This window comes from Copadichromis virginalis, linkage group LG12 (genome assembly GCF_057382275.1).
Source record: "Copadichromis virginalis isolate Kocher_CV1m ecotype Utaka linkage group LG12, C_Virginalis_male_GT1.1, whole genome shotgun sequence".
Lineage (NCBI taxonomy): Eukaryota > Metazoa > Chordata > Actinopteri > Cichliformes > Cichlidae > Copadichromis > Copadichromis virginalis.
Window position 1 is genome coordinate 18335485 of NC_140629.1, and position 21005 is coordinate 18356489.

General features: G+C 40.2%; 2 protein-coding genes across 4 annotated transcripts in view; one reads left to right on the plus strand and one right to left on the minus strand.

The window, feature by feature from the left end:
• Positions 1-17895, minus strand: part of slf1 (SMC5/6 complex localization factor 1) — a 36874-nt gene extending 18979 nt beyond the window's left edge. Inside the window, exons 1-15 of one of the 3 annotated variants that reach the window (XM_085475137.1) lie at positions 17837-17895; positions 16848-17005; positions 14778-14856; positions 14373-14598; positions 14118-14271; positions 13756-13899; positions 13602-13667; positions 12984-13130; positions 12219-12388; positions 11964-12098; positions 10510-10657; positions 10181-10349; positions 9749-9894; positions 9162-9271; positions 5901-5980 (exon numbers count right to left, since the gene is read on the minus strand). In XM_085475137.1, the coding sequence (XP_085331263.1) occupies positions 5901-5980; positions 9162-9271; positions 9749-9894; positions 10181-10349; positions 10510-10657; positions 11964-12098; positions 12219-12388; positions 12984-13130; positions 13602-13667; positions 13756-13899; positions 14118-14271; positions 14373-14598; positions 14778-14856; positions 16848-16958 (1885 nt within the window). In that variant the 5' untranslated portion in view covers positions 16959-17005; positions 17837-17895. Of the gene's footprint in view, positions 1-5900; positions 5981-9161; positions 9272-9748; positions 9895-10180; positions 10350-10509; positions 10658-11963; positions 12099-12218; positions 12389-12983; positions 13131-13601; positions 13668-13755; positions 13900-14117; positions 14272-14372; positions 14599-14777; positions 14857-16847; positions 17006-17205; positions 17337-17370; positions 17630-17836 lie in introns of those variants that run through there. The other 2 variants (XM_085475136.1, XM_085475138.1) reach the window with 2 other exon arrangements.
• Positions 17896-17914: 19 nt separating this feature from the next.
• Positions 17915-21005, plus strand: part of kiaa0825 (KIAA0825 ortholog) — a 117084-nt gene continuing 113993 nt past the window's right edge. The window contains exon 1 of the mRNA XM_085475131.1: positions 17915-18274. The gene's annotated coding sequence lies outside the window, so the exon portion shown is untranslated. The remainder of the gene's footprint in view (positions 18275-21005) is intronic.

Sequence of the window (21005 nt, forward strand, 5' to 3'; positions counted from 1 at the left end):
TCAGTCAGGTCTTTCCTGAATTTGTTTCTATTTCTTAAAGACAAGACTTTCAGACAGTGTTTATCTGCTGTACATGGTTCTTAGGCCTGTCAGTTCTAAATAGTCCACTTGTCCAGTTCTTCCATTTTATTAAGGATGCACACAGGATGGCTGGGTTTTTGGCTAAAAACTCTTCGGGAATCACTTTGTTAGTGCAAACATACAATTTGATGCCTTTCAGATTGTGTTCCATTTGGTTGTTGTTGTTTGTTGGGTTTTTAAATAAATGGGATCAAATTCTGTGATTTTACCATGACCTGCTAGTATCAAAGTACCTAAAGACACCATTTAAAAAGCAGAGTGAAGCTGACCCCCCACCCACTTGAAACGTAAAGGCAAATAGGCGGAGCGGTTAGTGCTACGTTTGTGCAGATTTGTGCAGGTAAAATTAGCGTTTGTGCTGCTACGGTTTCCGAGATATTAAACTTTATTTTATAGGTCATTCAAAGGTCACCATCCCCCCAGACTGCTCCAAAACGGGCCAAAATGGTCTACTTTTTTAGTGCTACGTTTGTGCTGATTTGTGCAGGTAAAATTAGCGTTTGTGCTGCTACGGTTTCCGAGATATTAAACTTTATTTTATAGGTCATTCAAAGGTCACCATCCCCCCAGACTGCTCCAAAACGGGCCAAAATGGTCTACTTTTTTAGTGCTACGTTTGTGCAGATTTGTGCAGGTAAAATTAGCGTTTGTGCTGCTTCTGTTTTAAAGATATTAATGAAAATGTAAAGGTCAACCAGCCCCCCCACATTACCCAAATCCAACAAAAGTGGTATCAAACGTTTGTGCTACGTTTGTGCTGGTTTGTGCTGCAAAGATTTTCGTTTGTGCTGCTATCATTTTAAAGATATTAATAACAATTTCTAGAGGTCATCAGAGGTCAACCAGCCCCCCCACATTAATTAAATCAAACAAAATGGGTGTCAATCAAATGTGCTACGTTTGTGCTGGTTTGTGCTGCTAAAATTTTCATTTGTGCTGCTTCTGTTTTAAAGATATTAATGAAAATGTAAAGGTCAAAAGGTCAACCAGCCCCCCCACATTACCCAAATCCAACAAAAGTGGTATCAAACGTTTGTGCTACGTTTGTGCTGGTTTGTGCTGCAGAAATTTTTGTTTGTGCCGTTATTATTTTAAAGATATTAACAAAAATTTCTAGAGGTCAACCAGCCCCCCCATATTAATGGAATCAAACAAAATGGATGTCAAACGTTTGTGCTGGTTTGTGCTGCAAAAATGTTTGTTTGTGCTGCTAACATTTTAAAATGTTTAATAAAATAACGTCTTGATGCGTGCTTAATCATCCAGGTAAGAAAATCCCAAAAGGTTGATTCTGTTCATCTGGACATTTTCAGTTGGAGAAACGTTTCGTCACTCATCCAAGTGACTTCTTCAGTCTCAGCTGACTGTAGGTTTCCCCAACCATATAAACAGTACATTTGCATAGTGAAGGAAACTAGCGCCACTGAATGAACAATGTGCCGGGGGGTTAATTCCATGATTGTTAGTATGCAAATTCTTATGACCATTGATCAATGACAACTAATCAAAGCCTATTGATCAATGGCCATGAGTACCATTCACAGAAAGTGGGGAATGGCTACAATCACAGCATTGTAGGATGGCGAAAGATGTACCCTTGGGCCCCCCTTCTCGATCCAGAGATGGTCAGCATCCTGACAGCCCGATGGACGAAGCTGTCTCTCAGTCTGCTGGTTCTGCCCCGGAGGCTCTTCAGTATCCTTCCTGATGGCAGCAAACTGAAGACGCTGTTGAAGGGATGAGTGGAGTCACCTGTAATGGAGACGACCTTCCAGATGAGGCAGGTGCAGTAGATCTCCTGGGGAGGGAGGCAAGAGAGGTCCCCACAATGCTCTCGGCTGCTCTCACTACCCGTTGTCATTTTTTCCTGCAGAACCCAGTGCAGGAGTCATACCACACAGTGATGCAGCTGGTGAGGATACTCTCAACTGTGCCTCTGTAAAAGGTGCTCATAATGGGGGTTGAATCTCTTGTGCTTCTCAGTTTGCAGAGGAAGTAGAGTCGCTGTTGGTCTTCTCCACATTCAGGGACAGGTTGTTGTTGCTGTACCACTCTGGCAGATGGTTAACTTCACCCCTGTAGTAGATCTCGTCGTGGGTCAGCAGAGTGAAGAGAAGGGAGCTCAACACACATCCTTGGGGAGCCCCCGTATTCAGTGTTCTTGGGCTGGAGGTGTTGCTGTCGACCCGTACTGTCTGCTGTCTTCCTGTCAAGAAATCTAGCAGCCCGTTATACAGCAAGGTGCTGATCCCCAGCAGATCCAGTTTGTGAATGAGTTGCTGGGGAATGATGGTGTTGAATGCTGAACTGAAGTCTATGAACAGCACTCTGACATATGAGTCTCTAGTGTTCAGATGTGTGAGGGCTGAGTGAGGGGCAGTTGAAATTCCATCATCGGTTGAGCGTTTTGACCGGTATGCGAACTGAAATGGATCCAGGTTGGGGGAAAGCAATAATTTGATTTGATGCATGACTAACCGTTCAAAGCACTTAACTTAATAATGATGGAGGTGAGTTTGACAGGACGGTAGTCCTTAAAGCAGGAGATAGATGACTTCTTGGGTTCAGTAATGATGGTGGAGGGATCTCCACACACTGTCTGGGGATTGTGTCACCACGGTCTGTAGAGTGGGCTTGTAGTCTGTGATGGTTTGTATTCCTTGCCGCTGCCTCCAAGTATCTCTGCTGTCGCTGAAGCTTTGCTGTAGCTGATGCCACGTGACAGGTTTGCCCTTGCTGTTCTTAGACTCACCTAATTCCCGGCTCTGAAGGCTGCATTTTTCAACTTTAGGAGCATTTAAACCTGACCTGTGAGCCATGGTTTCTGATTGGCCCAGACAGTGTTAGTCCTGGTCTCTGTGACATCATCGATGCATTTTGGGATGTAGGCAGTGACAGTTTCTGTATATTCCTGAAAGTCTGTGGTGTTGTCGTGTGTGGCGGCCTGTGGTGGAAAAGCAGTGCCTCTGAAGACCCTTCTGGCCACACCTGTACCTGCTTACGAACTGGTTTGGTGACTTTGACCAGGGGCCTGTGGGAACCCATGGCACACCTAGATTTCTGCCTGTACTGACCCTTATGCAAAATAGGTGGAATTAAGACAGTTCCAAAAGCAAACACAACTGATCAGTGCTGAGAGTGGTCCTGTTGCTGAGGTTGGGATGATCCTGTAATCTCTTATGAACGACCTCCAACGCTTCTATGACTGGGATGCAAGTGAAGACAGATGTAACATCTCTCTCTCACTGTACATGTACTGTTTATAAAATTAGGGAAACATAACCTGCACAAACAAAATAATTTGCAGGACAAATGTTTGACATCATTTTTGTTCGATTTGAAGAAGGTAGGGGGGGCAACTTCACTCACGGGTGTTTATATGGTTGGGGAAACCTACAGTCAGCTGAGACTGAAGAAGTCACTTGGATGAGTGACGAAACGTTTCTCCAACTGAAAATGTCCAGATGAACAGAATCAACCTTTTGGGATTTACTTACCTGGATGATTAAGCACGCATCAAGACGTTATTTTATTAAACATTTTAAAATGTTAGCAGCACAAACAAACATTTTTGCAGCACAAACCAGCACAAACGTTTGACATCCATTTTGTTTGATTCCATTAATATGGGGGGGCTGGTTGACCTCTAGAAATTTTTGTTAATATCTTTAAAATAATAACGGCACAAACAAAAATTTCTGCAGCACAAACCAGCACAAACGTAGCACAAACGTTTGATACCACTTTTGTTGGATTTGGGTAATGTGGGGGGGCTGGTTGACCTTTTGACCTTTACATTTTCATTAATATCTTTAAAACAGAAGCAGCACAAACGCTAATTTTACCTGCACAAACCAGCACAAACGTAGCACTAAAAAAGTAGACCATTTTGGCCCGTTTTGGAGCAGTCTGGGGGGATGGTGACCTTTGAATGACCTATAAAATAAAGTTTAATATCTCGGAAACCGTAGCAGCACAAACGCTAATTTTACCTGCACAAATCTGCACAAACGTAGCACTAACCGCTCCGCCTATTTGCCTTTACGTTTCAAGTGGGTGGGGGGTCAGCTTCACTCTGCTCATTTAAAACAGATTCTTTGCACAGTTCTTTGTTATGTGTATACACAATAACTGGTTAGTCTACTGAATTAGGTATCCCTTGATGCCTGAATGATTCATAGGCCAGTGTTAAGTGGCTTAACAAACAAAAAAACCCCAAAAACAATTCAACTGAAAATGATCGTTTACAAAGACCAGAATGAAATAGAGTGAAAAAGCAGGGAGTGTCCAGAGAAAAACTTTGAAAGACCTTCAGAAAGTCTGGAGAACTATTGCTCAAGAGCAATTTAAAAAGCTACAATAAAGTCTGGATCTCCTTGGAAGCCAAATATAATAAAATGAAGGGTGGTGCATGATGTTTGCACAGTTGCACAGTAAGTAACTTGGCAACCGCTATAGTTGTCTAATACCTCCCCATGCTATGGGGTATATGTTTTTTTTTAACCAATGGCAATCTTCATCCCTTTTCAATACTTATTTCTGGTGGGTAAAGCTGTGTAGCATTGCTTTACAAGTTAAAGAATACCGAACGCAGCTTTTGAACTACGCTCTGTAAATGTTGACCTTAATGGTTTGTTTCAGAAATGATGTGCCGCTAAACGCCAACAGATTTTAAACAATGAAAACTCAGCAGTTCTTGTTTGACAGTCTACATACAGTACATTAGGGCTGATTAAAATGGAAATCTCTACTGAGCTTCCACAAGCAAAAGCGGGACTACAAAAGAGAAGTTCATCCCAAATCCCTCAACCCCTCTCAGCTACTGTGACAAAGATACAGAGGTTCCAGAAGGCGAGACAGATGCTCCAAAGCAAAGATGTGCAGAATATAAGAAAGCAAGTTTACATATGTGGGTGAAAAGCCTGTAACGGAAAGAGAGGAAGGAAGGGAGGGAGGGAGAGAATGGGATGAGTCGAGAAGGGATGAGAGGGCGAGAGGGAAGTATGCTGTGCCGATGGTTCATCAAAAATTAATGCCAACCACATCGGTATAGAGATCACGTAGTGGAAAAACAACACATGCCAACAGCCTTGAGTCTCCTGCCTCAGCCTTCACCCCCCCTAACCCCACACCCACTCCCTTTCCTTTACCCTCCACCCCTCCTTTGCACCAGCACAGGGCCTTTCTGATCAGGTGGAGGGGGGAGATATGAGCTTTGACACCTTCGAGAGTTCACACAGAGTGCCATGCCTCTAATTGCAGGAAGTTCCACCAGTGCAGCCGCTGTATATTTAAAAGTGCTACCCTAATTGCTGCATTTAATGTCTCCAAAATGGAGATCTGAGCCACACTGTGCGTACTAATATCTGTTATTGTTTTGTGTGTTTGCCCCCCATTATTTCTGTCCCTGCGATTTATCCATTTATCTGTTAGGGTTTTGGTTTTTTTGTTCAGTTTTTTAAGGTGAAAAAGACATGACGAAAAAGCAAAACAAAACAAAAAGCGCAGTCTAGAATTTCAACGCAGATATAACAAGTAGAGAAGGCACAGCACTGAGGCGTTATTATGGTCCAAAGTCTGCCACAAACATACATGGCAGGCCCGCTTATGCAGTCAAGCTGCTCATAAAGCTGACTAGAAGGAAGTGTGGTTCGATGCAAATCAATCACTTTTGCCATGCATTATGTGCTCTTCATTAAACCGAAAGTGATGACAGCGCTATCATGTTCCTGATGACCTACTGTAGTGCATCAGTCCATTAAAAGTCCACTCCTTGCAAATGTGAAGCTATGCTCTTGAACAATGGGTGCATGCTGTACCTACTGCGTTGACTCTGTTCAAACCTCTGGGGATGTTCTCGTTCTCCGAGCAGGTTTCATTCTCCAAAGAGTTTTGAGGTCTGTATGGAGACAAATAATGTGGCCCAGAAGGGTTAATGAGAAAATACACACATGCTCTATTTATAAATTTCTTCAAATTTAAAAAAAAAAAAAAAGAAAAGAAAAAGTGATTACCCATGATTCATGTAAACAAGAGCAATTGACCATTTGAGCATGACTGCAGGGAGACCCAGTGGTGGAGAAAGTGGAACCAGCATCACTGTACTGTGAAAATTGCCATTAGCAAATGAATCCCTCATGGCACGATATCATCTTATATGAAATCTGACAATATCTGTCAAACCCCTACTGTGTTGGCCACACACACACTTCACACAACTAATCCTCTATTCCTGTCTCCAAAACACTTTTCCTCCCACTTAACGCCTCAAACGCAGAGACGAAGAATTCAATGTGAGCAAGCACATTAGGAGGAATAACTAGTAAAAGAAAGTGAAGCCTCTTCAAAGTAGTGGCGTGCTAATAGCTGTGGGCTGTCACTAGTCCTGTGTGTAGGTATGGAAGATCTGCCTGCGTGAAGCCTGACAGGTGTCTTGTGTGTATATGTATGTGCACATGCGCATGCATTGCATTGAAGTGGAGTGCCATCCGTATTACAGGGAAGAGGCTTGTTCCCTGGTAATTGGGTTGTTCAGAAGCCAGGAAGGAGCTCCCAGCAGTGAGGAGGAAACACACGTCCTGTCACGTTGCTTGTTATTAGCAAGGACAAGGCTGAGAAGAGATGAGACAAGCTCTGTGTGCATGTGTGAGAGAGTGCGCGCGAGAAAGTGACTCCATAACAGTGTCTATGTTGAGGGTGGCTCACATTTAACCACTTCACCCAAGTGTCCCCTGCCCATACAGGCAGTGGAAGTTGACAGTACTTGGCTTGTATACACCCCGGTCTCTTCTTTCCTCATGGTCTACTTTAGGAGGCCAGTCTGCTGACAGCAGCCCAGCTATCAATCAAGAGCCTGCAGCAGCGTGTGCCCTTGGAGGCTATCACTAAAGAAACGTATGAGCAGTCATTGAAATAATGCAGAAATGCTGGTCAAGTGCTGAAAGAAAGCAATTTATGGGATTTTGCTTACTAATCATAGCAAAAGAAATCCTTCCCCCCTACTTTTTATCTGTCTTCACTATAAAAATCTTATTGAATCTAGCTGATCCTTTTATAGGCTTTTCTTAAAACCCTAGCTGATATTTGGAAGTTGGGACTCGTAGAGAGGTCTGGTCAGAGAAAGAAAGAAAACACTATAGTCAAGTGGGCTGAAACGATTACAGCAACGGAAAGAGTATGACTAAGCCAGCACAAAGAAAACCACAGTTTAATTACAGCTTCCCTTCTGCTAACAGCACTCCATGCCATGCAACCAGCCACCTGGCAAATCAAATGGCCCTCTAAGCAGTCGGTCAATCAGCCACCCTGTCAGCTTGGTGTAACTTGGACACATGCCCTGTTGCTGGCCTGTCTGTTGATGCGGAAGAAACACGCTCACAATATCTCAAATAGAACTACAACATCTTTGAGTAAATCAAAAACAGCCTAATGCATTCTGAAAGTGAGAGGTGACTGATAGCAGGGAGGAGAGCTGGCAACTCACCCGGTCGACCACGAACCAACCAGTCCTTCCTGTCTTACGACTGAGCACTCACAACAAACATAGCTGATTTTTTATATCATCTATAATGTGTTTTTCCTCTTGTTTTGTTTTTTACTTCTTAGCAGTTTTTCATCATGTAGGCTATTGTATAGAATATGCAGTGTGTCATATGCATAAACGCTTTAACATAAAATGTGTTAATTGATTAAGATTGTCAAGATCACTGCAGCTATGTACAATATCATGAATTTAACCATGAAAACCAGAAAACAAGCTTCCCGTCTTGGTTTCTGTTCTCAGCTCATCACAGGCTTTGTCATTTTGATTTCATTCTTTCTTTTAGGGTCAAATGATTTTACATGCCCTTTGGCATTTCTTTATCTCATCCACACAGATTCCTTTCCTTGTTTCATTTATTTCTTCACATGCCTATGTCAAAATAAAGTAAACCACTTGCAAATACAGGGAAAGCAGAAAGTAGAAACAGAGTAGGGATGGAGGGGAAGAGAAGATCTGGTCTGTGCATGAACCAGTAGCCTTCACATGAACCTGCTCCCTGGTGACTCCTGCCCTTTTCCAGGCCAACTACCTGCTGGTGAAACAGCAGATGTCTGATATGGGGTATGGATAAAGTGGGTGCGTTTGCAGTTAGAGAGGGATTTAATATGCAGGAGTAGACCAAGAGAGATGGGGGGGGGGCTTGAGAGCTGGTGGTCGTATGGGAAGACACTAAGGCCTGATGGGATACCCAAGTCTATCTGCGGCTCCCTCTCCATATCAGTGTGTGTGTGTGTTTAACTTCCCCGTGCACCCCTCCTGTCAGCCAGCACACACTGATAGGATCAGACCTGGGCACGACCCATCACATGCCAACTCCGTCTGACCTCTATTTGTCTGTCTCCAGCTTTCCCTTAGTCCATTCATGCATCTCTGCTCCTCACCTCCACACACTTCTCCTTTCACCAGGTGTTCCTTTGTTCCTTTTCGCTCACATTTCTCAAAGGATCTGTTCATTTTCACTTGTTTGGCCTAATGCTATGCTGTCTACCGTGAACTATGTGAGAAGAATCCAGACAATGGAGGCACAGAAAACTGCTGGTCGACTACATCAGCTATTTTAGACACAGACAAGCCAACAAACATGGTACAATAACCAACTTTACAGGGTGACAGCTTTTCATGTGTATTTTTTGCTAAAAGATTACTAGCAACATGCTTTCTGCTATATCTTTAGTAGATATGCAGCCTCTAAACAAGGTTAGACAACTAGACATTGATATGATTGATAGTCACAATTTTCTGAAGTCAAAAAAATGAAAAAGGTAACTAAACACACTGCCACTGGGAATCTCTAAGCTCATCTTCAAAAATTAATACATTTCAAGAAGTTTGGAAAATGTAAATCTAATACAAGACATTGAAGTGCTATAGCTTATGCAAAGTTAAACATTTGAACATCATCCTGGAATTTTAAACCAGACATTTGTGCAGCCTCCACCTCTGTGTGTAAGCCCCTCCATGTTTTGCTCCAGGCTCTTGTGAGAATGCACAATGTGGACTTAACGGTAGCACAGACAGACAGCTGCGTGTAACTGACCTGCAGTCGGTCCCCTGACTAGTGCAGCTGTGTGAGCTGGGCTCAGTCCTGAGGCGAGTACCACTGGGACTCAGAGCCAAACTTCCCAGAGCAGGCAGGTAGAAAAGCACCTGTCAGAAGTCACACAGATATACACAAGGTCAGACAGTGCCTTTACACTGCAAGTTGATATGTGCGTCCTTGGGGAATTGAGGAAGCACAAAGCCACCAATGGAGAGTGAGAAAGCCAGATGTTCTAGTGCAATATAATATTCTGGTTAGACGACATCAGAAATCATTTCATGGCACATAAGGGCAAATGTAATCTATAATGTAATCTATACCAGTTTATTAAAACTGTCATTAACTAATGCAGACCAACTGTGTGTTTTGCTTCTAACACTAACTTAAAGTGGGGGAAAAGAGAGAGAAAAGCATTTTTTTTTTTTCGTGTACAATTATATCAGACGCTCAAGAAACCACTGTGAATTCCAGAGTTTCCGGTAAAAATGGAAGATGATCACAAATGTACCAGAAGTAGAAATGACAAAATCTGCCAAACGGAACAAGGAATAAAGGCCAGGGAAACATGGGAACAAGAAACGCACCATTTTCTTGAGTGACAGAGGTTCATCTCCCATAGTGCATCCATTTCTGCAGCAGAGATTCCTGAATATGGCATCAGCCACCATCAACTTAAGCCTGGTAGAGCGAACCCTGATAACCAGTTCTACCAAAATATTCGGAGATAAATCTATGGGGAAAAACCACAGAGGAAAATCAGAAGATAAGAGAGCATCTTTTTAGAAGAGATTTTTGTTTTAGAATAAAGAAAACCTCGTGTCAAACCGTACGAATAAACAAGAGACAATTCTGCTAAATAAAGTTTTTAAACTGCTTAAACTACTTCTACCACTTTTTAAGTAAAAGAAAATGAAATTCAGAAACCAAACTTTGAACTTAGGACAGAATTTACATAACAGAAGTTTTGTTTTTCTGAATATGCTTCCTGTTCTCAAATTTCAGTTTTTATCACTTACCCTGGCTAATGACAGCAAGATATTCTGACAAGTCTTTCAGGCCTTTATCCACTAGTGTCTGGTTTAATTTGAAATGCTGCTGACACCAAAACTCCACCAACACAGACAGGAAATCCAGTAGGGTGTCTGCCAAGTGCAACTTCTGCTTCTCATCCCTCTCGGCGTACTCCTTTAGAAAAGATAAACAACATTTTGAACCTAGCGAGCTCCATGAGCAATAGTAACTTTAGTCATGAGGTCAGACTACAATCTGCTGTCAATTATGGATCAAAATAAAACATTCTGAATGACTGAGCACATTATCCAATAAGAATATCAAAGTAAATTACAGTCATGGCAGCCTGTATCAAAAGCTGCATTAGTTGTTTTACAGCACTGGACAAGAGGGTGGAGCGCTCCCACACAGTCCAGAAGGTTCTATAGAGCAAAGATCCTGATGCTGATGCTGGAGGGGCTCCCTGGAGCTGCACAAACTCTCTAAGGAAGAATAAGAAATTATTAAAATAGAGACTTTCAGCTTTTATTCATGGGGGTACAACCAAAGTACTTAATTATCTGAATAAGAACTACAATAAATTTTATACATAGCCCCCTGGTATTAAAAGTAACTGGACGACTGAGTGGCAAGCAGTTTCAAGGTCACATGGCACCTGTTGCCCGTTCCCTCGTTATTCAATGACCTAACCCTTCTGTCACCTAACCCCAGCAGGTGATAGAAGTCTACATTAAGCAGGAAAAAAAATCTTAGAGGGAGCAAAAACATTACGTGTAGTACATTTTTAAAAACAAGCTCAGAAGCACCAAAGGTCCTAAAAGACCACAGAAGACAGCTAAGGTAGATGATTGCATAATCCTTTCCTTGGTTAAGAAAAACAGTAAAGACCTGGCAGAACATGTCATGGGAGGAAACAACATTTGGTGAAGTTCATGGGTTCAAGACTTCAGGTGGTCGTTGTTTACATAGGATTTTCATCCAAGTATTAAAAAAAACCAATAATTAATAAAAACAACATCAATTTGAAATTAAGCTAGTTTGTTCAATTTCTTTTCAGCCTCTGGAGGAAAAAAATTAACAACTAAAAAAACAAAAGGAAACTATGAATATAAAAAAAAAAAAAAAAAAAGGAAAAAGGCTGTAATTCCTAAACAGCTAATAGAATTCAATTGCTGAACACCTTGAATTAAATCTGAAAGTCTGGACTTCAATCACATGTAGATTCATTTGTGGCAGCATGAAGCAAAATTATGTGTAATTTTCCAAATACTTAAAAACCTTACTGTATCAACTCCAGCTAAACTACAGTGATTGTTAAGAATTTCTACACGTATGTCCTTGCAATACAGATTATGAGCTTTGTGGACTAACAGAATAGAAGAAATCAACTCTAAAGCTGTTTTCACACATGCACTGCAACCCTGAACTTTACTAGACATTACCCATAGGAGCTGCGTGTGAGAACACAAATGTCCTAATCATTTGTATCAGACATTAAACAGACTTTACCCTGCCAGCTATCTAGCACAAAGTCTTTATAGTGTTCGACAGAGTCCTTGTAAGAGTAAGGCAGCTCTGCCTCCTGCATGATGTGTGAGTGCCCAACCAATCATTTAAATTCTAATTATATTGAGATATAATAATGAGAACACGGTCGAAGTGGACATGTCAGAAAGGGCAAATTCAAGCAATGATTCTCCCGACATGTGTGATGATTTAAACTGATTGATTTAAAATAAATAAATAAAAAATGGTTCTTTCTCCAACTGAGTTTATTTAAACTGTTACCCGGCAGTGACTGAGTGGAGCTCCCCTTGGAAGATCTTCAGGATGAGAGTCAGGATGTAACAGTGGAAGTGTAACAATGTTGGAAGGCCAGGTCCAGGAAGTGCGTGACAGGTCTCTTCACTAGACATAGAATATCTGGAAGATAAAATATTTGTAAAATTACCACAACTGCTACCTACTAGAGTGTTTGTTCACTACACATCACATGGTTACTCTTCATTTTTGCAGTATAAAATTATTAGCAGGAATAATTACCTGATGGCTGTCTCTAGAAAAGACCACAAGCCCTTCTTACACCGAGGACACTGCAGCACTTGAGCAAAATACTGTTTCACTGACTTGGGAGCCATCCAGGGAGGGTTGGTAATAAGCAGTTTATCAAGGACCTGCTGGAAATTTCTCATGAAGACAGATGTGGCGTTACCCTGTGACATAATCAGCACACAGCAACTGAGTTCCAGTTGGTTTGAATGCGGGGATGTACATACAGACTTAAAATTCAGTGAAGCTACAATTTATTTATTTTCTTAAATAATGGATGTGACGATGCCAAGAATGTAATTAGAGCCAAACAATAATTTAAGTTTTTGTTTTGTTCTTTTTAAATAAGTAAATAAGTAAAAGTTAAGTAAAGTAATTAGTAAAACTTATTTCCAGCTGGTCCAGGATGATGCAGAGTAAATACAATATGTTTGTTTGTTTGCTATCACTGTGCACGCTCTTGTTCTGATTTTGAACTGTTGGTCACATAAAGTTAAATATTTGATGGAAATGTGAGGATGTGATGAGATCTGATATTTCACTGACAAAATTACTTATCAAAAAAAAGGTACAATAACTAAATTAATTATGTTACATCTCTAAATTACAGTTTAATCAAAAGACAGTAAAACCAATAAAAAGACCTCTCAAAGCCAGCTATCCACACTCAAAAATGTAGAGCAAGTTCTACTTTTGTGCAGCCCCTGAGGATATTACACTAGCAGTAGGTGGGAGTTTCTGCAGTATGGTAATGCCTACCTGCTGAGCGTATTCTAAGAGGGAGATCAGGTGCGGCGCCGGTGGCAGGAGGCCTGGGTACACACCACTTCTGATTGAGTCCAAGGCTTCAGTGAAGAGGCCACACTCTATCATGCAGCCAACATTGCTGAAGTCCATTTTTGTTGCCTGGAGAAATACAAGAACAATGATAAAATTCAAGAGGTATATGGAAAGCAGAAGGAAACACAGCACTCAGAGAGATGGATGGCAGAAAGAGTTGAGGGCAGAAGGGTAATGGAAATAGGAAGTGAATGGGCTTTAAAAGTTCTTGGGGGTCATTTCTGACTGTCTGTTATGGGTAAATGGCATATGGAAAAACATGAGCACTTCTATTAGCAATATCCACTCGGGTAAGGTATGGACAGGACAGTGGAGAGTATTGTTAATAGGCCTGCCAATCAAAACTCTCAGATCAGCTGACAGTGGTGGTTAAATTGTGACCTGGGTATGATGCGCCCTTGCTCTAGATGTCACTTTCCATTGAAATGCATGACATAAAGGAAATTAAATGACCTGAGCCTCTTGATGAAACACATAGTTATTGTAGAGATGTACAGTAGTGATCAAGGGTGGGGGTTGATATGTCTGCACATCTACCTGAGCCAGGGGACTATAGGGGTCATGGTAGCCCAAATATTCAAGGAAGCACAGTCTTGGCTGGCCCTAGAAGCAACAAAAAGAAAGAAAAGAAAATGATGTCAAGAAAACACAAAACCACTCATAAAAAAAATTAAAAAACCCAAATACACACCACTTGTTTGATATATGTCTTAAGCTCCGCCTCCAGAGTAGAGAAATTCTCCTTCACATCTGCTGGATGAGCCTCTTGCTCTTCTGTTATGTTGAAATTCATATCCACATGATTGCTTTGGCCCCCAAACAATAGGCTTTCAGTCTACAAGATAATTTTTTTAACATGAACTGTTTAATAAAGATTAGACTAGTATGTGCACATATAAATGAAGACCATATAAAATATTTAAATCACCACCCCCCCAAAAGAAAATTAAAAAAAAAAAATTTTTTTTAAATAATAATAATCAGTTTTAAATATGTTGCTTAAATTATTATTATTTTTTATATGTTTTTAAAACATGCATTCTTATGACTTACCCCAAAGAGGTGCTGGACTATGTGGCTCACAGGGTAACAAGGAGCACTGTGGGATTTTGAGGATTCTGTAACAGGTTTCGCCATGACATGAGTGATAGAGGCATAAGAGGGGGGAGGGCAGTGATATACCTCAGCCCTGCCTGCTTTTAGGAGTCTGTGAATGAATAAAAAAAAAAAAACAACCCAAAAATGTATTAATTAACCAGACACTCGTTTTATTTGAACATGGGTTAAAAGAGAACAAGGGTTTGTAACCGTTTGAACATTGCTCTGCGTGTGGACCCTTGGACCATAAGGAGCACCCTCCAGCCCTGAAAGGCCCCTTTCAGTCTCCCACTGGCCACTTTCTCTCTCCACTGTTTGACAGGGTAGAAGGCAGCGGAGGAACCTGTGGAAATGGCCACCTCATAGATTTCCTCTGCGAGCCAGGAGCCATTCTTAACACTGTCCAGCACGTAGTCGGGAGTTACAACCCACTTTCCTAGCAAGAGACGAGCAGCAAGAGGGAAGAAATTCAATAAAATGTGTTATGTTACCTCTAGGACTTAAAAAACTTAAGAAACAATGAAGCATTTTATGGCTACGTTAAATGTATGTAGGCTAAAATAGCAACGAAAACAAAGATCCACTGACATGAAATTCACAGCCATCATGACTCACCTGCAGCACAAGCTGCCAAAAACTTCTCGCTGGACAACACCTGAGGGATTATGAGATGGGTGCAAGCGTGCTGATATACCTATAAGAAGGCAGTTTAAGGTGGTTATATGTAATCATCACAAGACAGTTTTGTAAGTGGAGCTTGTCAATAACGCAACAGTTGCAGTTTGAAATCAACAACAGATGTTCAGTGCAACTAACAGTGTTCCACTTTTAGGTGGATCCCCAGTTCATTTATTCACATTTATCATGTAAGTTAATAGATGAGGATGCTAGGCTGTACCATCTGATTTAGCTGCAAATCAGGGCAAAGTAATCAGCTCCCCTTTGACATTTATAGTTTTTGTCTGAAATTTCCCTAGTGCTTCTTTGACAGCATTTCTACACTAGCTTTGCTCAAAATTTGTAAAATCATGTGAAAACCGAGAGCTACCTTCCAACTTACACACAGTATAAAAACTTCAGCAAGAGTTTGAGCTTCATGACAAAAACAGAAAGAAAACAGTTTAGACTTGAGAAAAAGAATTGTTGATGCACAAAGTAGGAGATGGATACAAAGTTATCACAGTGTTTCCATGTTTCTAAAGACCCCAGAACAACTTCCAAGAGACTAGTGAATGACTTAGCCAAGTTGTAAATTGTATACTCAAAGAAGGCAATCATTAGACACCTGCACAAGAATGGACTGCGAGGTTGCAGATTAAGGAAAAACTCCACTTTTGCAGAAAGACTGCACATGCTGAAAGCACATCTTTTGGTCAGATGAGACAAAACCAGGGCTCTTTGGCCAGAGAGACCCTGCTTATCCTTGGAGAAAGAAGGGTGAGACATACAACCCAAAGAACACTATCCCCAAAGTGAAACACGGTGGTGGGAGTATTATGCTGTGTGCTTCAGTGCGTCCTGAAGTGGGAATCTCATCTCCATGAAAGGAATCATGAAAAAAAGGATATGAAGATTTTGAAAGAAAACCTTAAGCAGTCAGCAGCAGAACTGGGTCTGGTTTGCTGCTTCGTCTTTCAACACAACGACGACGCAAACCAAAGGTCAAAGTTAGCGCTATTGACTGACCTGCACAAAGGTCTAATAATTTTAACCCTGATAGTTTTGGGGTTTTGTGCAATAATTTTGGTTCTGTGTGTGAAATAAGATCCAAAATAAAACTAGGACGCTTGGAAAAGCTGTATTAAAAAAAGATCCTTGCTGTTTAACAACACTGGAAGTTCTACACAACGCCCACTGTTTTAAAAAGGCCCAAAACATCATAAAAGACACCTCACATCCTGGCCACTCCCTGTTCGAACTGTTGCCCTCAGGCAGACGGTACAGGGCAATCAGAGCAAGGACTAATAGACTCAAACACAGCTGTTATCCAACTGCAATAACACATCTGAATACTACAAAAAAATGTCCATCACGCCACTCTTGTGTTAATCTATGCACGGTCTGAAGCATGTGTGTGGGAATGTATGTGAATGTTTTACTGTTATATCTTATTAGTATTTTAAGTATTCTATCTATTTTATTTATTGAATTTTATTGTTTTATTTATATTTTGATATTGCTAGGGATGATGCAATGATCGGGGACCATTCTTAATTTCGTTGTTCTCATGACAATGACAATAAAGTTTCTGATTCTGATTGAATTGAAATTCTACATATACACTAATAGTTTTGTTCTCATTTGTGTAGAGGGATAATCAAAGCAATATATAAATATAAAAATACAATTGAAAACTTTACTTGGACTGTCAAGATAAAGACACAGAACACAGACTTCCACAGAACTAATTAATGATTGACAGCAAGCACAGCAAGTAATTCATTCAGTCAGCTACTTTAGGAACAAGTGCATTTCCTTTTTGATTGGTGTCTAAACACTGTCATCATTACTTTAGTTTATGATTAGTCTCTAACTATTATGTTTTCTTACATCGCATAGACTGAATAAAGACTAAAAGCATCAGGAAGAAAAATGAAATCATTCACAAGCTGCAACCCTTCAGCTTGGGCACAAGTGCACGTGGCATTTCCCTAAAATCTACTGAGGGATCTCAATCTTACTCACTGAGCCACCAATGTATTTCCCACCCAGCTGCTGAATTCCCTGGATCAGAACTCTCTTCTCATCGCGGATTTTGATCCCAGAAATCTGGAAGACGTGTGTGCAGGTCTCCATCTTCGCGAAGAAATTGAAGAAGAGCCAAAATGAAGTACTTCGTTAAACTGTAGGAGACAATAAGTTAAGATAGATCGCATCATTCATTGGCCAATCTAATGTTGCAGTTCTTGTTTGACTAGATGACTTAGATCGTTTTCACGATAAGCTTTCACTCTTGGTACATCAGGAAGAACAATGTACTGTTCAAACTGCACATCAAGGATATTAGCGTTTACAAAATTCATCAAACAAAGTCAATACTTACACAGATCGTGACAAAATTTTATTTAGTTGATAATTAACTAAGGCTTGCTGGCATATCATTTGCTTTGCAGCGTCAGAGTAGACTAACTAACAAGAAAAAAAATATTGGTTCTTTTCTATTCAATAAGCAATGTCAACTGTTTTAATGGCACAGCTGATCAAGTACCTCGGTCATACCACCAGTGGTAACTTCCAATTACACCCGGGCGCGCCAAACTCTTGTCACTGACAAAAACATCCAACAACGTGAATAAACTTCGACCAGTGTGTGGCTACTTTATCCGAAGCTACATTAACCGTCCCAAACAAAAATCCATGGCGCATTCGCTCTTTAGTGTGGATAAATGTTCAAAATAACGGCCAAACGATAAGTTTAATGAGAAAAATTACACGCGAGTACACCACCCAAATTGCAAGTTTGAGCAGCTTTATGGAATCCAATTGTTTTGGAAAGACAGGGGGGGGATCTCTCATGTCTTAACATTTTTAACATGCATTCTCAATAACAAACGGCTATATACTTGATTTAAAAAAGACGTCAGAATATATTAAATATATGCTTTAAATAAAATATCATCTTTGATATGTAAAAATTATGCTATTAATTCCCGAAGGCGAAAGCGTTTGCCTACCATTTGATTCCTCAGTTGGAATTTTCCACCGAGCGGAAGTTTTCATAGAGCTACTTCCGGGTTGTTGTCACGGACGCTTTCAGTCCCCGGAAATCACCAAAAAATAACTAGATGTTGTGCAGCAGTGGTTGAGTAACGGGGATATTTTATCGATAGATAACCAATAAAAGTGACATGCGACTTCTGCCATATCGGCTGCCCGGGAAACGGTGTACATAAAATGCTTAGTGCAACATTTGGTGACAGCGGTGGATATCCTGTCATAGTAATGCAATATTATATTTTTATTGGCTGTTGAATTGTCTCGGTTTTTGTTATTAGCTACAAATAGTTGTCGCAGACAGATATCAGCATGAAGTGACTACAAATGATGTCGGTCACATTTTCCCCGCCGGTAATGGATTAACACCGGATGGATTAAGTAAGAGCTTTCGTAAGGTACGCATAACATGCAACGCTGAGTAAGTCGAGTGGCTTCATTCGGGTTTCTTTTGTTTTATACGACACACGAGACGGCTTTTTAAAGATACAGATGAACTGTCAAAATAAGCAAACGCAGTACCACTTCCTTGCATGCTGTGAGCTTAGAGGTCTGTGTGTGGCTGTATGGCAGGAACTACGACAAGCAGGTAAAAGTCAAGAGTCTCAGCAGGGCCTGTCTGTATTCTTTGTGGTTTTCTTTCATTATCAAAACAACAATATGGCTAAGTCTTTGCTTTGTAATCATAAAATTATCATTAATAGCGAGGGGAAGAATCATTAATTGATAAATGTCTTGGCACAGTTTGGTTTTAGTGTGTTAACTGGTTACAGGTGCTTATTTTGCTTTTAGATGAGGTTTTATAGATATGATAGGCGGTGTTTCTCCTTTTCTTTTGTTGTATGGATGAAATTATTAGGATGTAAAAAAAAAAAAAAAAAAGTCTGATCTGGAAGGTCAGAATGTGTCAGTGCTTGGCCAAACACCCCCCATAAAGAGCAAGTGACAGTAACCAGCTCAACTCTTTTATCTGTTGAATCCCGGAAATGAGTCTTGTAACATTTACAAACCCAAACTGAACAATCGGAAAACTGTGTGAAATGTCAATAACAAACAGAATGGAAAGATTTGTAAATCACATAAACCCACATTTTTGTTTTATGAAAGAGCATAGAAAACATATCAAATGTGAAACTGAGAAATGTATCATTTAAAGAAGAACGAAAAGGTCAGTTTGAATTTGATGACATCAACACATTTCAGACAAATTTGGTACATGGTCATGTTCATGTGTAGCATCCCCTCTTCTTTTAACAACAGTCCATAAATGTTTGGGAAATGATGAGAGATGCTGGACTTTTGGGAGCGGAATGTTGTCCCATTCTTATCTGACAGAGAATTCTGGCTCAACAGTCTTCTTTCTTGTATTTTTTTTATTTCATTATATGCCAAATGTTTTCAGTTGCTGAAAGGCCTGGTCCGCAGGCAGTTCGGCACCCAGATTCTTCTATTATGAAGTCATGTTGTTGATGTCATATCTGCAGTATGTGGTTTTCTTGGGGTTAGGGTTTGGGACATATGTTGGTCTAAAATGTGTATTTACCTTTCAGAATTAATGGTGCCTTTCTAGATGTGTAAGCTGCCAATTCTATAGGTACTAATGCACCTCATAACAGCAGACATACCTTTGCAGTTAACATTGTTCATTTTTGGGCATTAAAAAAAGTATTGGATTGTGGAGTAGTGAAGATAAACAGGAAAGTAGAGAGAGAGAGAGGGTTAGGACACGGTGCACAGGTTGGACTCAAACTTGGACCTGTGCCCAGCACTCCAGTGAGTTGGCATGTGGTCACCTGCTCACCCACTGAGCTAAAGTGGCATCCGAGGAACAGTTCTCTAAAACTTCACAATTTGTACACAGAGTTCTTTGCAGATTGGTGAATTTCTGCTCATCTTCTGAGAGACACTGCTTCTCTCCGATGTTCATTTTATACCCATTCATGTTACTGAACTGTCACCAGTTAACCAAGCTGGTTGCAAATTTTCTTTTTTCCTTTTAATATCATTTACTTTGGTAGCCTTTTGTTGCCCCCATCCCAACTTTTTTTTTTTTAAAGAGATTTTTGCCATCTAATTCAAAATTAACTTGTAAATTGTACATTAGACCAGTTTAAACACGTGTTATTTCCTGTTTTCTACTGGGAATAAAATATGCTTTATATGATTTATAATGCACTGAATAGTGTTTTTGTTGGGATCCAGAACAGCAGTTATTATCATTATTGTTATTATTATTATTATCAGAGGTCAAATGTGACATGATATTGAATGCAAACTATAATGTGATATTCAGTATCATTTCCTAAATGCTGCCAATACCCACAAAGAGAGCAGAATTTTAAGCATGATTATAGAGATAAAAGACATTGAAAGTTTGACCTTATTTGATGTTGAAGAAGAGGTCAGAGGTCCAAAGTAACTTGATATTTAGAATCCCCGTATATCATTCCCTAAATTTTTTTTTTTTTTATATTATGTTGTCAATTCAATCAATGGCACTAAGAAACCATTTTAAATAGCTCTGTATAGCAATATAATGTTTACCTTCAGATCAGTCTATTGACCTTGAAGGAGAGGTCAGCAGTCAAATGTAACGTGATATTTTAAATCTTTATGTTGTAATTTCTATAGATTTACGATACACACAACACTTGTAAGGATTATAATTTATATAAAGCCTTATATAAGTTATAAGGCTTTTTGTCAATTTTCAACCAGTGAATCATTAAGTTGACCTTGAGGACCTTGGTGAATGTAAGCCAAATTTTAATAGATTGTTAACATGACTCAACTCTACAACACTACAAAGTTTAATCAGGATTCATACAAAACTTTTCAAACTGCCGTGTTTACAGACAGAATGACCTGGGCTTGCAAATGCTACCAAAAAAAAAAAAACCTCTTTAGGGGAGGTAATAGTAATAATCATCATCATCATCATCATCATCATCATCATTTTTTTCAGTTCATTTTCTCCATCTGAAGATTGTCATTACATGCCTTTTTTTCTTAAGTCTGACAGCCACTTTTCTGAGTCGCTTCCAGACCTTTTAAAGGAGGAAGCTGGCCCAGTGGGTTTCATCTTTTATTACACTTCTCTCAGCTTCTGAGGTGGGACCCAGTTTATTA